Below are 16,624 nucleotides of genomic sequence, written 5' to 3'. Positions count from 1 at the left end.
CGACAGCTAGAGCCTATGAGACCCGTCTGTTCGACTGAGATGCCAAGAAGGCAGAGCAACGCCCCATCATAGACAGACCGCTTCCCATTTTAATAAGCATTGAGTGTATATGTTTTGACCATGACAGCTTGCTATCTAGGGTTACACCCAGCAGTTTAGTCTCCTCAACTTTCTCAGTCGCCAAATTATTCAAAAATAGATCTAAATGAGCTTTAGCGTTGAGCAGATGATTCGTTTTTAGAGAGATTTAGCACTCATGGCTTTGCTTTGCTAAAGAAAGCAGTGTCCACATATTCCCATTCATGCAATATCATGTGATGTTTTCTTTGCTCTCCTCTCTACCAGGATGTGCTGCTGTGTGTTTGACAGTCTCACACAGCGTCCCCAGCCTACCTCCCTCCAGGACTTGGACAGTAACTTGGTTAAGGTTTAATTTAGAATCCCCCACTTCTCCTGCTCTCCTTTAATATCCTCTGTGAGCGGAGGAGTGGGTTCTTGCTGTGAAAAAGCTCTCCCTCTGCTCTGCTTGAGGTTGCAGATGGGTCAGTCTCTGGCCTGGTTGGACAGGCTAACGTAACGAAGGCACTGGGAAGTTCTCTCGAGCATCATTCTCGTACAGATAAAGCCGTTCCCCTTGGATGTCAGCCAGCAGGACCAGGTAAACATGGCCAGGGAACACCATACAGGCCAGGAAGCGAACAGTGATTTTATTCCATGCTTCTGACATTCAATTTGATTAGTGTACCATAGTTTCTAGTCTGTCTTTGTCTGTTTGTATGGTATGTGTCTGTGTGCACAGCTGTGCGCAGTATTGTGCTTGTTTGTCAATGAGTCAGTTTATGATGAGTGAGTATGGTTCGTGCTCTATGGTTCCACAGCACAGTAGCCTCATAAAAGTCTCCTCCAGCTCCCCTTCTCTGCTTTAAATGCCGGTCTCAGTCGGACGGTTCCTGGAAAGCGCTAAGGGAGAGAGGTGTCTGCAGGAAGCTTCTCTCTGATCACTTCCTGTCATGGGGGTCTGTCAAACGTGCGGGTCCAGGGTCTTTGTTTGCTGAGTATAGGCCTACGTGTTTATCAGGGGCAAAACTCCATGAGTCATCCATGAATCACAGCCTTGAGAGAGAACAAAAGAGATGGAGAAAAGAGGAAGGGAGACTGCTTCCTCCTTCCTAAGCGGAGCTGCAGGGGTGCACGTTGCTCTCCTCACCATTCTGTACACAGATACGCTTGCGCACATACATTTATACACGCACGCCCCACCCCTGCACTCTTGCATGTGCTCGTATGCACTAGGGGCTCTACGGCGACTGCAGTGTCCCGAATCATAAACGGCAGAATTCCTCTGTCTCAATGTAAACAGGCTTACGTGCTGCTGGTTAACCAGGAATAACTCCAAGCACATGCAGTTGAGCCTGCACAGGCCAGCAGACAAAAGGGTCTCCCTCACTCCTTGCCTTCTTTCAGCCGGACTGTTCGGCATCTTTATACTCTTAGTAGGGTTTGTTGTGACCAATTGGCCTAGGAAGTTCTGAACTACAGTAAATCATGGCGCTAACCTGGATAGCTGCTTCTAAGACATCATGTCTTCCCTAAATGTGGCATTTTCCATGTCAGATTACAGTGCGGCCCTGTTTGTAGATGATACTGAGGTCGTCTGAAGTAAACGGGGTTGTGTCAGAATGACATATGAACATGTACACTGGGTCTGTTTTCTTACAGATAGCAGAGCACTGCTTGGTCTTATGACACTTCGTCATGCTCTGAATCAATGCTTCTGCCTTTTGATGTTGACAGGCTCGGCTCAAGGCATTACAGTGCAGTGTTGTGGAAAGATGAAGGAGAACGATGCTGTGTGAAATGTTAGCCCAGACTTGGCTCCTCTGACCTTGTGGTCTTTTTGTTTGAATAACGACGTCTCTGTTAAATGTTCCCGTTTTTCTGCCCTTGCGCTTCCGCTCCTGGAGTAATTTGGAGAGTTTTTGCTGGGTTCTTTGAACCTCTGTGACCTGTGGCATTGTTAAGGATGCCGGTAAACAAAGCTTTGGTGGCGCTCCAAACTGGAGCATTCAACCGCAACCCAAAATAACTGAAAACGAACTGCAAGGGGAAAACAAAGTATATCGCTCGGTCCATGGGGGGCCAGGCTTTCATGTTTAGCTGAAGACCGTATGTTTTGCATTTGCTCCTCTCTGTACATTCCTCAGTTTTTTGTGAGGAATGGGGGATTTATCCATGAAAAAGGCCCCCTCTTCAATATTGGCAAGTCCAGCATTCCTGTCACAATCCCTTTACCCCCCCTCTCCTGCCAAAATGAGAGGCTCTGATCGTGTGTGTGAGGTGGTGTGCGTCTTTGTGAAAATGCAAAGTTTGTCGAATGCGTGCGTGGTTATGAAGTGTTTGTTCGTATGTGTATGAAAGATGGCTTGTGTGTGTGTGTGTGTGTGTGTGTGTGCATGTATTTGATGTATGATGTTCCCTGCCCTTGGGGTCCCTGTGAGGGTTATGAGACACAGCACCAGATCAGGATCAGCTCTGCTGTTTTGACATGGACTTAAATCAAGTTTCCGGCGGCCATTCTGATTTTCCCAGTTGAACAAATAAATACCAACAAAGCTCCTGGAGATGAGGACCAATTTCCTGTTGGGTACGAATTGGGTCCTTTTCAGATTTTCTCCTTTTCCCATCCAGTCTCTCTGTTCTCAATATGAGCCATTTTATTTTGTCCCTTAATTCCCCAGTTCTACTGGATGTATTGTACTATCTGTCGGGACGCCGTGCTCATCTCTAATGCTCCATTGAATACAACTTATTTTATTACAGACAGACCCCAGTACAGATGCATTCTGTGAGTGGTGAAAAAATGATCGGCTACGCTCTAGCTGTTTCAAAAATTAAATGTCCGTTTTTTTGGACTCGCCATGGTGCTTGACTAATAGATGTTGCATTTTAAAGCCAAGACAATTTGATTTTATGCAACAAAATCCCATGGTTTCATTCAATACGCTTGTAGATGTTGATCCCGGAAACTCTGGGATGTAATCTGGAGCAGGAATGCAAAACATGAAATGACCAATAAATTGAGAAATTGGAACATTCTGACAATTGTCAGGGTTATATAAGCCTATTGGAAGCATATGTCCCAACGCTGCAGTGGCCTTGATAGGGAAAGTATGGCTGGTGCCAACCCTGAAGATTAAATTACTCCAAAAGACTTGTAATTTTTGCAATCGACTATCAGATTTTGCTGGTACGTAATGTTTTTTGGAGTGGTGCACTGCCCAGACCTTCTTGAACCATAGCGGTATAACAGGTGCACTGCCCAGACCTTCTTGAACCATAGCGGTATAACAGGTGCACTGCCCAGACCTTCTTGACCCATAGCGGTATAACAGGTGCACTGCCCAGACCTTCTTGAACCATAGCGGTATAACAGGTGCACTGCCCAGAGCTTCTTGAACCATAGAGATATAACAGGTGCACTGCCCAGACCTTCTTGACCCATAGCGGTATAACAGGTGCACTGCCCAGACCTTCTTGACCCATAGCGGTATAACAGGTGCACTGCCCAGACCTTCTTGACCCATAGCGGTATAACAGGTGCACTGCCCAGACCTTCTTAAACCATAGCGGTATAACAGGTGCACTGCCCAGACCTTCTTGACCCATAGCGGTATAACAGGTGCACTGCCCAGACCTTCTTGAACCATAGCGGTATAACAGGTGCACTGCCCAGAGCTTCTTGAACCATAGCGGTATAACAGGTGCACTGCCCAGACCTTCTTGAACCATAGAGGTATAACAGGTGCACTGCCCAGACCTTCTTGAACCATGGAGGTATAACAGGTGCACTGCCCAGACCTTCTTGAACCATAGAGGTATAACAGGTGCACTGCCCAGACCTTCTTGACCCATAGCGGTATAACAGGTGCACTGCCCAGACCTTCTTGACCCATAGCGGTATAACAGGTGCACTGCCCAGACCTTCTTAAACCATAGCGGTATAACAGGTGCACTGCCCAGACCTTCTTGAACCATAGAGGTATAACAGGTGCACTGCCCAGACCTTCTTGAACCATAGAGGTATAACAGGTGCACTGCCCAGACCTTCTTGACCCATAGCGGTATAACAGGTGCACTGCCCAGACCTTCTTGAACCATGGAGGTATAACAGGTGCACTGCCCAGACCTTCTTGACCCATAGCGGTATAACAGGTGCACTGCCCAGAGCTTCTTGACCCATAGAGGTATAACAGGTGCACTGCCCAGACCTTCTTGACCCATAGCGGTATAACAGGTGCACTGCCCAGACCTTCTTGAACCATAGAGGTATAACAGGTGCACTGCCCAGACCTTCTTGACCCATAGCGGTATAACAGGTGCACTGCCCAGACCTTCTTGAACCATAGAGGTATAACAGGTGCACTGCCCAGACCTTCTTGAACCATGGAGGTATAACAGGTGCACTGCCCAGACCTTCTTGAACCATAGCGGTATAACAGGTGCACTGCCCAGACCTTCTTGACCCATAGCGGTATAACAGGTGCACTGCCCAGACCTTCTTGACCCATAGCGGTATAACAGGTGCACTGCCCAGACCTTCTTGAACCATAGCGGTATAACAGGTGCACTGCCCAGACCTTCTTGAACCATGGAGGTATAACAGGTGCACTGCCCAGACCTTCTTGACCCATAGCGGTATAACAGGTGCACTGCCCAGACCTTCTTGAACCATAGAGGTATAACAGGTGCACTGCCCAGACCTTCTTGAACCATAGCGGTATAACAGGTGCACTGCCCAGAGCTTCTTGACCCATAGCGGTATAACAGGTGCACTGCCCAGAGCTTCTTGATCCATAGAGGTATAACAGGTGCACTGCCCAGACCTTCTTGAACCATAGAGGTATAACAGGTGCACTGCCCAGACCTTCTTGAACCATAGAGGTATAACAGGTGCACTGCCCAGACCTTCTTGACCCATAGCGGTATAACAGGTGCACTGCCCAGAGCTTCTTGAACCATAGAGGTATAACAGGTGCACTGCCCAGAGCTTCTTGACCCATAGCGGTATAACAGGTGCACTGCCCAGACCTTCTTGAACCATAGAGATATAACAGGTGCACTGCCCAGAGCTTCTTGAACCATAGCGGTATAACAGGTGCACTGCCCAGACCTTCTTGAACCATAGAGGTATAACAGGTGCACTGCCCAGACCTTCTTGAACCATGGAGGTATAACAGGTGCACTGCCCAGAGCTTCTTGAACCATGGAGGTATAACAGGTGCACTGCCCAGAGCTTCTTGATCCATAGCGGTATAACAGGTGCACTGCCCAGACCTTCTTGACCCATAGCGGTATAACAGGTGCACTGCCCAGACCTTCTTGAACCATAGAGATATAACAGGTGCACTGCCCAGAGCTTCTTGACCCATAGAGGTATAACAGGTGCACTGCCCAGACCTTCTTGAACCATAGAGGTATAACAGGTGCACTGCCCAGACCTTCTTGACCCATAGAGGTATAACAGGTGCACTGCCCAGAGCTTCTTGAACCATAGCGGTATAACAGGTGCACTGCCCAGACCTTCTTGAACCATGGAGGTATAACAGGTGCACTGCCCAGAGCTTCTTGATCCATAGCGGTATAACAGGTGCACTGCCCAGACCTTCTTGACCCATAGCGGTATAACAGGTGCACTGCCCAGACCTTCTTGACCCATAGAGGTATAACAGGTGCACTGCCCAGACCTTCTTGACCCATAGCGGTATAACAGGTGCACTGCCCAGAGCTTCTTGACCCATAGCGGTATAACAGGTGCACTGCCCAGAGCTTCTTGAACCATAGCGGTATAACAGGTGCACTGCCCAGACCTTCTTGAACCATAGAGGTATAACAGGTGCACTGCCCAGACCTTCTTGACCCATAGCGGTATAACAGGTGCACTGCCCAGAGCTTCTTGACCCATAGAGGTATAACAGGTGCACTGCCCAGACCTTCTTGACCCATAGCGGTATAACAGGTGCACTGCCCAGACCTTCTTGACCCATAGCGGTATAACAGGTGCACTGCCCAGAGCTTCTTGAACCATAGCGGTATAACAGGTGCACTGCCCAGAGCTTCTTGACCCATAGCGGTATAACAGGTGCACTGCCCAGACCTTCTTGACCCATAGCGGTATAACAGGTGCACTGCCCAGACCTTCTTGACCCATAGCGGTATAACAGGTGCACTGCCCAGACCTTCTTGAACCATAGCGGTATAACAGGTGCACTGCCCAGACCTTCTTGAACCATAGCAGTATAACAGGTGCACTGCCCAGACCTTCTTGACCCATAGAGGTATAACAGGTGCACTGCCCAGACCTTCTTGACCCATAGAGGTATAACAGGTGCACTGCCCAGAGCTTCTTGAACCATGGAGGTATAACAGGTGCACTGCCCAGAGCTTCTTGACCCATAGCGGTATAACAGGTGCACTGCCCAGAGCTTCTTGACCCATAGCGGTATAACAGGTGCACTGCCCAGACCTTCTTGAACCATGGAGGTATAACAGGTGCACTGCCCAGAGCTTCTTGACCCATAGCGGTATAACAGGTGCACTGCCCAGACCTTCTTGAACCATGGAGGTATAACAGGTGCACTGCCCAGAGCTTCTTGACCCATAGAGGTATAACAGGTGCACTGCCCAGACCTTCTTGACCCATAGCGGTATAACAGGTGCACTGCCCAGACCTTCTTGAACCATGGAGGTATAACAGGTGCACTGCCCAGAGCTTCTTGACCCATAGCGGTATAACAGGTGCACTGCCCAGACCTTCTTGACCCATAGCGGTATAACAGGTGCACTGCCCAGACCTTCTTGAACCATAGCAGTATAACAGGTGCACTGCCCAGACCTTCTTGACCCATAGCGGTATAACAGGTGCACTGCCCAGACCTTCTTGAACCATGGAGGTATAACAGGTGCACTGCCCAGAGCTTCTTGACCCATAGCGGTATAACAGGTGCACTGCCCAGACCTTCTTGACCCATAGCGGTATAACAGGTGCACTGCCCAGACCTTCTTGACCCATAGCGGTATAACAGGTGCACTGCCCAGACCTTCTTGACCCATAGCGGTATAACAGGTGCACTGCCCAGACCTTCTTGAACCATGGAGGTATAACAGGTGCACTGCCCAGAGCTTCTTGAACCATAGCGGTATAACAGGTGCACTGCCCAGAGCTTCTTGACCCATAGCGGTATAACAGGTGCACTGCCCAGAGCTTCTTGACCCATAGCGGTATAACAGGTGCACTGCCCAGACCTTCTTGAACCATAGAGATATAACAGGTGCACTGCCCAGACCTTCTTGAACCATAGAGGTATAACAGGTGCACTGCCCAGACCTTCTTGACCCATAGCGGTATAACAGGTGCACTGCCCAGACCTTCTTGACCCATAGCGGTATAACAGGTGCACTGCCCAGACCTTCTTGACCCATAGCGGTATAACAGGTGCACTGCCCAGACCTTCTTGAACCATGGAGGTATAACAGGTGCACTGCCCAGACCTTCTTGACCCATAGCGGTATAACAGGTGCACTGCCCAGACCTTCTTGACCCATAGCGGTATAACAGGTGCACTGCCCAGAGCTTCTTGACCCATAGCGGTATAACAGGTGCACTGCCCAGACCTTCTTGACCCATAGCGGTATAACAGGTGCACTGCCCAGACCTTCTTGACCCATAGCGGTATAACAGGTGCACTGCCCAGACCTTCTTGACCCATAGCGGTATAACAGGTGCACTGCCCAGACCTTCTTGAACCATGGAGGTATAACAGGTGCACTGCCCAGAGCTTCTTGAACCATAGAGGTATAACAGGTGCACTGCCCAGAGCTTCTTGAACCATAGAGGTATAACAGGTGCACTGCCCAGACCTTCTTGACCCATAGCGGTATAACAGGTGCACTGCCCAGACCTTCTTGACCCATAGAGGTATAACAGGTGCACTGCCCAGACCTTCTTGACCCATAGCGGTATAACAGGTGCACTGCCCAGAGCTTCTTGACCCATAGAGGTATAACAGGTGCACTGCCCAGACCTTCTTGACCCATAGCGGTATAACAGGTGCACTGCCCAGACCTTCTTGACCCATAGCGGTATAACAGGTGCACTGCCCAGACCTTCTTGACCCATCGAGATATAACAGGTGCACTGCCCAGAGCTTCTTGAACCATAGAGGTATAACAGGTGCACTGCCCAGACCTTCTTGAACCATAGCGGTATAACAGGTGCACTGCCCAGACCTTCTTGACCCATAGCGGTATAACAGGTGCACTGCCCAGACCTTCTTGAACCATGGAGGTATAACAGGTGCACTGCCCAGAGCTTCTTGAACCATAGAGGTATAACAGGTGCACTGCCCAGAGCTTCTTGAACCATAGAGGTATAACAGGTGCACTGCCCAGACCTTCTTGACCCATAGCGGTATAACAGGTGCACTGCCCAGACCTTCTTGACCCATAGAGGTATAACAGGTGCACTGCCCAGACCTTCTTGACCCATAGCGGTATAACAGGTGCACTGCCCAGAGCTTCTTGACCCATAGAGGTATAACAGGTGCACTGCCCAGACCTTCTTGACCCATAGCGGTATAACAGGTGCACTGCCCAGACCTTCTTGACCCATAGCGGTATAACAGGTGCACTGCCCAGACCTTCTTGACCCATCGAGATATAACAGGTGCACTGCCCAGAGCTTCTTGAACCATAGAGGTATAACAGGTGCACTGCCCAGACCTTCTTGAACCATAGCGGTATAACAGGTGCACTGCCCAGACCTTCTTGACCCATAGCGGTATAACAGGTGCACTGCCCAGACCTTCTTGACCCATAGAGGTATAACAGGTGCACTGCCCAGACCTTCTTGACCCATAGCGGTATAACAGGTGCACTGCCCAGAGCTTCTTGACCCATAGAGGTATAACAGGTGCACTGCCCAGACCTTCTTGACCCATAGCGGTATAACAGGTGCACTGCCCAGACCTTCTTGACCCATAGAGGTATAACAGGTGCACTGCCCAGACCTTCTTGACCCATAGCGGTATAACAGGTGCACTGCCCAGAGCTTCTTGACCCATAGAGGTATAACAGGTGCACTGCCCAGACCTTCTTGACCCATAGCGGTATAACAGGTGCACTGCCCAGACCTTCTTGACCCATAGCGGTATAACAGGTGCACTGCCCAGACCTTCTTGACCCATCGAGATATAACAGGTGCACTGCCCAGAGCTTCTTGAACCATAGAGGTATAACAGGTGCACTGCCCAGACCTTCTTGAACCATAGCGGTATAACAGGTGCACTGCCCAGACCTTCTTGACCCATAGCGGTATAACAGGTGCACTGCCCAGACCTTCTTGAACCATGGAGGTATAACAGGTGCACTGCCCAGAGCTTCTTGAACCATAGAGGTATAACAGGTGCACTGCCCAGAGCTTCTTGAACCATAGAGGTATAACAGGTGCACTGCCCAGACCTTCTTGACCCATAGCGGTATAACAGGTGCACTGCCCAGACCTTCTTGACCCATAGAGGTATAACAGGTGCACTGCCCAGACCTTCTTGACCCATAGCGGTATAACAGGTGCACTGCCCAGAGCTTCTTGACCCATAGAGGTATAACAGGTGCACTGCCCAGACCTTCTTGACCCATAGCGGTATAACAGGTGCACTGCCCAGACCTTCTTGACCCATAGCGGTATAACAGGTGCACTGCCCAGACCTTCTTGACCCATCGAGATATAACAGGTGCACTGCCCAGAGCTTCTTGAACCATAGAGGTATAACAGGTGCACTGCCCAGACCTTCTTGAACCATAGCGGTATAACAGGTGCACTGCCCAGACCTTCTTGACCCATAGCGGTATAACAGGTGCACTGCCCAGACCTTCTTGACCCATAGCGGTATAACAGGTGCACTGCCCAGACCTTCTTGACCCATAGCGGTATAACAGGTGCACTGCCCAGACCTTCTTGAACCATAGAGGTATAACAGGTGCACTGCCCAGAGCTTCTTGAACCATAGAGGTATAACAGGTGCACTGCCCAGACCTTCTTGACCCATAGAGGTATAACAGGTGCACTGCCCAGAGCTTCTTGACCCATAGAGGTATAACAGGTGCACTGCCCAGACCTTCTTGACCCATAGCGGTATAACAGGTGCACTGCCCAGACCTTCTTGACCCATAGCGATATAACATTGTCATGCTGTGTCCTGACCTCACCTCTCCCCTGTTGTGTGACCCACAGGACTGCTCCAGCTCTGAAGAGTACACGGTCGCCTCCGCCCTGCTGCCCCTGACGACGGCCTTTTATCGGGTGAGTGACTGACTAGGAGATTCCATTCCACAGAGCTCTTCTCCTCTCTCACACAGAGAGAGCAGATAGAGAGTCAGCCAGCAGGTCCTTTTGATTATATTGCTCAATCAAGGGTAGGACGGCCTGGCATTCACCACAAGCTGGCCGTCCTAATGGAGGGTATTTTTAACCTGGGGGGCAATAATAGAAAAGGGATGGGGTGTGATATCCCAGCTGTCCTGGCACTGGTCCTGTTCTGAAGGTTGCCTCTGGTGCATGCAGCATGCTCTGACCTCATGTCAGGAGCTGTGTTCCAGGCAGGACAAGAGACTTCCCAAGCTTCTGACCATGCAGCTCTGGGACAGGGGAGGGGACAGAGGAGTCCCGTTTGTTCTCAGACGAGCCACATTAGGGTAAAGGGGGTGAGAACTGTACCTCACCAAAGCCCAGAGGGCCGCTGTGGTTTGTGGTATCCAACCTCTCGTGATCAAACTCGGTTGCTGTGGCGCACACCGCAAATACGTCCCCGAAGCTCTGCTGTTGCCACGGTGACAGACACAGCTGTGAGCTGTTGCCCTGCATTGGGTACAGACCCTAAGAGACAATTTGCACCTCGCCCACTCTCTGACATCGTATGTCTCACCCTGTTCTTACAGGACAGGCTGATGTCACGCTCTGAGATAAGCCTGCTCTGTTTCCTAGCCAGGTTAACCATTGGAAATGTACACTTATAGTAAGTTATCTAAATAAAACCAAGGGAATTGTCTCTGTTTGTTGATACAGGTGTACAGTGTGACCTATGTAATGGGGGTGAGAGCAGAGTTGTCTCTGTACACAACCTGAGTAAAGTGGTCACAGACCCCACTACAGCACATTGTTGATAGTTTGGTTTGTTGAGTAACAGTGTCTTGTCTCTCTGTGACCGTCAAGTTGTCAACACAACACTGTGACCCTAGGCTCCAGCTTTCTGCCTCTTCATTAAGACATCTGAAAGCCATTTCCTGTAGGTATTTTTTTCCTGTTTCCCCATTTTACGTAACCATAAAATCTGATTAAAGGATTACGTTAAAGGACCTTTATCACCAGGTTTTCAGAAAGAGACACGAATCCTGAGAGGCGTCTCATTCTCTACGGAGCAGTTTCTGGCACGGGAGGAATAGGAAGGAATGATATCGTGAGCCCCAGAACGCAACAGATTTCTCCCAGATTTCCAAAGGAATGGCATTAACTGTAGAGTCCAGCGTGTGGTCACGCAAATGGCGAAAAGCAAGAGCACAGGAATCCACCACGGTCCATATCGTGTAATCTCTCTTGTGTGATGAAAAAACGCTGGAAAAACAGCGTTTCCCAAAAAAACTGAGCACCTTGTGATGGTTCACAACGCTCCGCAGAGATTCTCGGGATAATCGCAGCATCGCACGATAGTCAATTACATCCTTTTGCAAAATGTCTGTTGGCCTGCTTTACTCCAACCCCCCCCCCCCCCATCCTGCCACATTTCCCCAAAGTCTTTGACTTTACCACACTGACTGTTATGGGGCTGTTCAAAGCATGCCTGGCAGCAGATGAAGGAGCCTGTGGTTTTGTAAGTGTTGGGTTTACCCCACGCTATAGTAGAGGACCATGACAGTCTACTGTAGGACACTGCTGAGAAAACCATTTGTAAGGGAACAGAAGGAGTGTCTTGTCTCTGTATCCAGGTGACAATCGTGACAAAATAGCAGATGAAATGTGCAATCCTTTTTCAGTGGAAAATGTGTTTTGTTTACGAAGAAAAAAAGAGAACATTTCAAGCTGAACCATTTGTTACTTTGCCGTGGAATGGTTTTGACGCGGGTCTTATGGTCAAGATTATTTGCGGACCTTTTCATGGAAGATTAACTCTGATATCATTCATCATGGACTTTATTACACTACCAAGGAAAACAACACATCTCGGGTACATGTTGTACATCTGTGTCCAAGTACCCCTAACCTCCTAGCTTCAGTACTAAACTGCTAAGCCCTCCAAACACAGCCTTACTACAACAGCACACTGCCCTTAAGTCAAGACAACCTGCTCTCAGTGGATCCCATTTCTATTTCCTAGAAGGTGAAGCTGATAGGGGTTTACCTGTGGGTCAGGCCAGGGGAGGAGAACCTTTAATACAATGGTAGTTAAAACTGGGCCAGAGGTATCACCCGGAAAGGCACTTGGACAGTTGGATTCACACACACAACCTGTCTGTAATCTCCATAGAAAGACTTAGTTAATCATCGCTCAAGTGGCTTTGAGTGATTAGGCTACTCTTTTACACCTTTTACGTAACCACAGTAACCCTGGCTTGCCTCGTGAATTTGCTGCGTAGTTTCATTATAAACACGTTGTTATTTTGGAGTAGAGCAGACCTATTGTTTTCCCTTAAGTGTAATTTCATCCGTGTAAGTCGTGAACTGTACATAATATACAGTCTTGCAGTGGCAAGGCGTGCCGTTGACCGCTTTGCTGGTTACCGTATCGTTTAAAAAAATAATAATAATGTTTTACTTCAGCCAGTCCTCATGCTCAGTCCACAGGAGAATATAGTTTTACATCCCCTCCAACCTCAACTCTTCCCAACGAGGTCTGTTGGCTTAAGGCCCTTTTCTATTAAAACCGCTGCTTCACCTGTACCTGTCATCCATCACTCCTCATTCACGTCTTCCCCAGAGCCTCTCGGCCCGTCAACATCTGCTGCCCGCAGGAACTACAATGAGACGAGGGGATCGGGTCTGGAAGAAATTAGGTCAGGGCTTCACCTTCTGGGTTTCATCACCACAGTGTGTAATGTGTTCAATCATCACAATGCCCCATCTGAAGGCTGCCCCCAGAAACACACTCTACATTAACATGACCCTTTTACAGTCAAATATTTCTAGTAAATCTAAGTCTTAAGGTAGAGTGAGGATTCATGAAAGCCTTATGAGGTTTTTCTCAACTTAATCTGATGAATATGGACTGTCCTGTCACGGTGGTCTTCTTTCTCTTAGCTTTAGCCTGGCTAGTCTGGACCCTCCCCAGTGGACGGTCTTCAGCCCACAGTGCTGCTGCCCAACCTCTCCTCACTACAGAATGTGGGAAGCTTCCCAGCAATGTGCCCGCTCCCACAGTGTTTGTGGGAGAGACGTGTGTGTTTTTGGTTTGTGTTTTGGGCAAATGTTCAAACTGAAGAGCCGCCTTTCATTGACCTATATTCTATATTTTGCCCTTCCTTCCCTCGGTCTGTGTGGTGTCTGGCAGGCTGCACAGTGAGGTCTGTCTGGTGTCTGGCAGGCTGCACAGTGAGGTCTGTCTGGTGTCTGGCAGGCTGCACAGTGAGGTCTGTCTGGTGTCTGGCAGGCTGCACAGTGAGGTCTGTCTGGTGTCTGGCAGGCTGCACAGTGATATCTGTCTGGTGTCTGGCAGGCTGCACAGTGAGGTCTGTCTGGTGTCTGGCAGGCTGCACAGTGAGGTCTGTCTGGTGTCTGGCAGGCTGCACAGTGAGGTCTGTCTGGTGTCTGGCAGGCTGCACAGTGATGTCTGTCTGACAGGCTGCACAGTGATGTCTGTCTGGTGTCTGGCAGGCTGCACAGTGAGGTCTGTCTGGTGTCTGGCAGGCTGCACAGTGAGGTCTGTCTGGTGTCTGGCAGGCTGCACAGTGAGGTCTGTCTGACAGGCTGCACAGGGTCTGTGAAACTAACCACTCTTGGAATAACATATGTTCTTTACTTTAGAGGGCTTTGTGTCTGGTGAGGTCATCATAATGCAGCCAACAGGTTGAACTGTGTTTGACAGAAGCTTCTGGGTTAAACTGGTTTGGCGTGCTCTCTTGGGCTCAGTAAGTAGTTTACCTAAACTGCATGCAACCTTTTGTACAGGCCGTATCTCAGTTAGCAGTGACGGGTTGCTGTATTGTTCTGTATAAATGTTTCTGAATTCCTCGGCAAATATACTACTTCTGATAAAAACCCTTGTTACTACAAGCGACAGCACTGTTTGGGTCAGTGTTATTGTGCCCTTTAATAAACTCACATTTTTATTCATGTTTTGATTGTTGCAGTTGAATGTAGAGCGCAAGTAGATCTCAGCCTAGCTCCTGGCTCTCTGAGGAAACAATCTAGTTGGATTCTCCGTGGCAGCAGAGGATTCTGGACTCAACACAGAAAACCGTTGGACTGTTTAAATTCTTTCTGCCCCAGTTTATGCGTGGAGAGATTGGAAGGTTTTCGCTGTCAAGCTGTTTTACGTTTGGTCCTGGGGAGAACAGATTTGCGTCGTGACCTTTGTGTCCCTGTGAGACGTCTAGAGCTGGACTCGTCTCTGTTTACTCTGCATTGTAGACCATTTATGTTAACAGCACACCCCGCATGTATACTTCTGGCATGATGGACTTGTTTGTTCCACGCTTTTCAACATGTCTCCTCTGTTTGTTTGACTCGGTCATCTGTGTAAATGCCTTGTTTGGATGGCGACGTCTTCAGTGCTACAGAACGCAAATAACACTAATGACACAATAGTGATTCATGGGGAATAAATCTAGAAAGATTGATTGGTCCAAGTCGGGATATTTTCTTCCCCCAGAGTCTCTGTCACAAAGGTCTTCTAAAGAAATGTCTTTTTATGCCCATGGACGCCAAGTCATTTGCTCCAAAACAGACAAACTATTTTGTTGCCCAAGGCTGGTCAGGGATCAAACACGGCACTTTTCCTCCAGTGTCCAGATAGATACAGGTCAGGCAGCAGAGCTATGAGACATCATACCTCCCTTTAGAGCTGATGAACACACCCTGAGCGGTCGCTCTGTATGTGTCTCTCTCTCTCACTGTCTATCTAGCTCTATGGGCAATACTGGATTATTGAAGTTACCACCTCTTCCTTCAAGTCATGTCATAAACCATCCTTCTGGGATCCCCTAGCCAGACCTTGAGCTCTCTCTGTCTGTCTGGCTCTGTCTGTCTGTCTGGCTCTCTCTGTCTGTCTGGCTCTCTCTGTCTGTCTGGCTGGCTTGCTCTCTGGTTGTCTGGCTGGCTTGCTCTCTGGTTGTCTGGCTGGCTTGCTCTCTGACTGGCTTGCTCTCTGGCTGGCTTGCTCTGTCTGTCTGGCTGGCTGGCTGACTCGCTGGCTGGCTGGCTGGCTGGCTGGCTTGCTGGCTGCCTCTCTGGCTGGCTCTCTGTGTGGCTGGCTGGCTCTCTGGCTAGATGGCTGGCTCTCTGGCTTGCTGGCTTGCTGGCTCTCTGTGTGGCCGGCTGGCTCTCTGTGTGGCCGGCTGGCTCTCTGTGTGGCCGGCTGGCTCTCTGTGTGGCCGGCTGGCTCTCTGTGTGGCCGGCTGGCTCTCTGTGTGGCCGGCTGGCTCTCTGTGTGGCTGTGTGGCTGGCTGGCTTTGTGTGTCTGGCTGGCTTTGTGTGTCTGTGTCTGGCTGTTTCTCTGTGTGGCTGTTTCTCTGTGTGGCTGTTTCTCTGTGTGGCTGTTTCTCTGTGTGGTTGTTTCTCTGTGTGGCTGGCTGTTTCTCTGTGTGGTTGGCTGTTTCTCTGTGTGGCTGGCTGTTTCTATGTGTGGCTGTTTCTCTGTGTGGCTGGCTGTTTCTCAGTCTGTCTGGCTGTTTCTCTGGCTGGCTGTTTCTCTGTCTGGCTGGCCCTCTATGTTGCTGTGTGGCTGGCCCTCTATGTTGCTGTGTGGCTGGCCCTCTATGTTGCTGTGTGGCTGGCCCTCTATGTTCCTGTGTGGCTGGCCCTCTATGTTGCTGTGTGGCTGGCCCTCTATGTTGCTGTGTGGCTGGCCCTCTATGTTGCTATGTGGCTGGCCCTCTATGTTGCTGTGTGGCTGTCTGTCTGCTTCTGTGTCTGTCTCTGTGTGTGTGTGTCTTTTCCTCTCTGTGTGTGTGTGTCTGTCTGTCTGTCTGTCTGTCTGTCTGTCTGTCTGTCTGTCTGTCTGTCTGTCTGTCTCTGTCTGTCTGTCTCTGTCTGTCTCTGTCTGTCTGTGGCTGGCTCTCCCTCTGGCTGTGTGGCTTCCTTTCTCTTTGGCTGTCTAGCTGCCTCTCTCTTTGGCTGTCTGGCTGCCTCTCTCTCTGGCTGTCTGGCTGCCTCTCTCTCTGGCTGTCTGGCTGCCTCTCTCTCTGGCTGTCTGGCTGCCTCTCTCTCTGGCTGTCTGGCTGCCTCTCTCTCTGGCTGTCTGGCTGCCTCTCTCTCTGGCTGTCTGGCTGCCTCTCTCTCTGGCTGTCTGGCTCTCTGGCTGTGTGTCTGGCTCTGTGTCTGGCTGTGTGTCTAGCTCTCTGGCTGACTGTCTGTGTGTCT

General features: G+C 49.8%; 1 protein-coding gene across 3 annotated transcripts in view; it reads left to right on the top strand.

Moving 5' to 3' along the window:
- LOC115203044 (myotubularin-related protein 13) overlaps nt 1-16,624 on the top strand; it is a 173,886-nt gene that overhangs the window by 113,881 nt on the left and 43,381 nt on the right. For all 3 annotated transcript variants that reach the window (XM_029767345.1, XM_029767344.1, XM_029767346.1), the window contains exon 17: nt 10,289-10,357. In XM_029767345.1, coding sequence (XP_029623205.1) covers nt 10,289-10,357 — 69 coding nt within the window. The remainder of the gene's footprint in view (nt 1-10,288; nt 10,358-16,624) is intronic.

This window comes from Salmo trutta, chromosome 12 (assembly GCF_901001165.1).
Source record: "Salmo trutta chromosome 12, fSalTru1.1, whole genome shotgun sequence".
Classification (NCBI taxonomy): domain Eukaryota; kingdom Metazoa; phylum Chordata; class Actinopteri; order Salmoniformes; family Salmonidae; genus Salmo; species Salmo trutta.
Note: the sequence above shows the minus strand (reverse complement) of the source record. Positions and strands in the feature narration are given on the sequence as shown.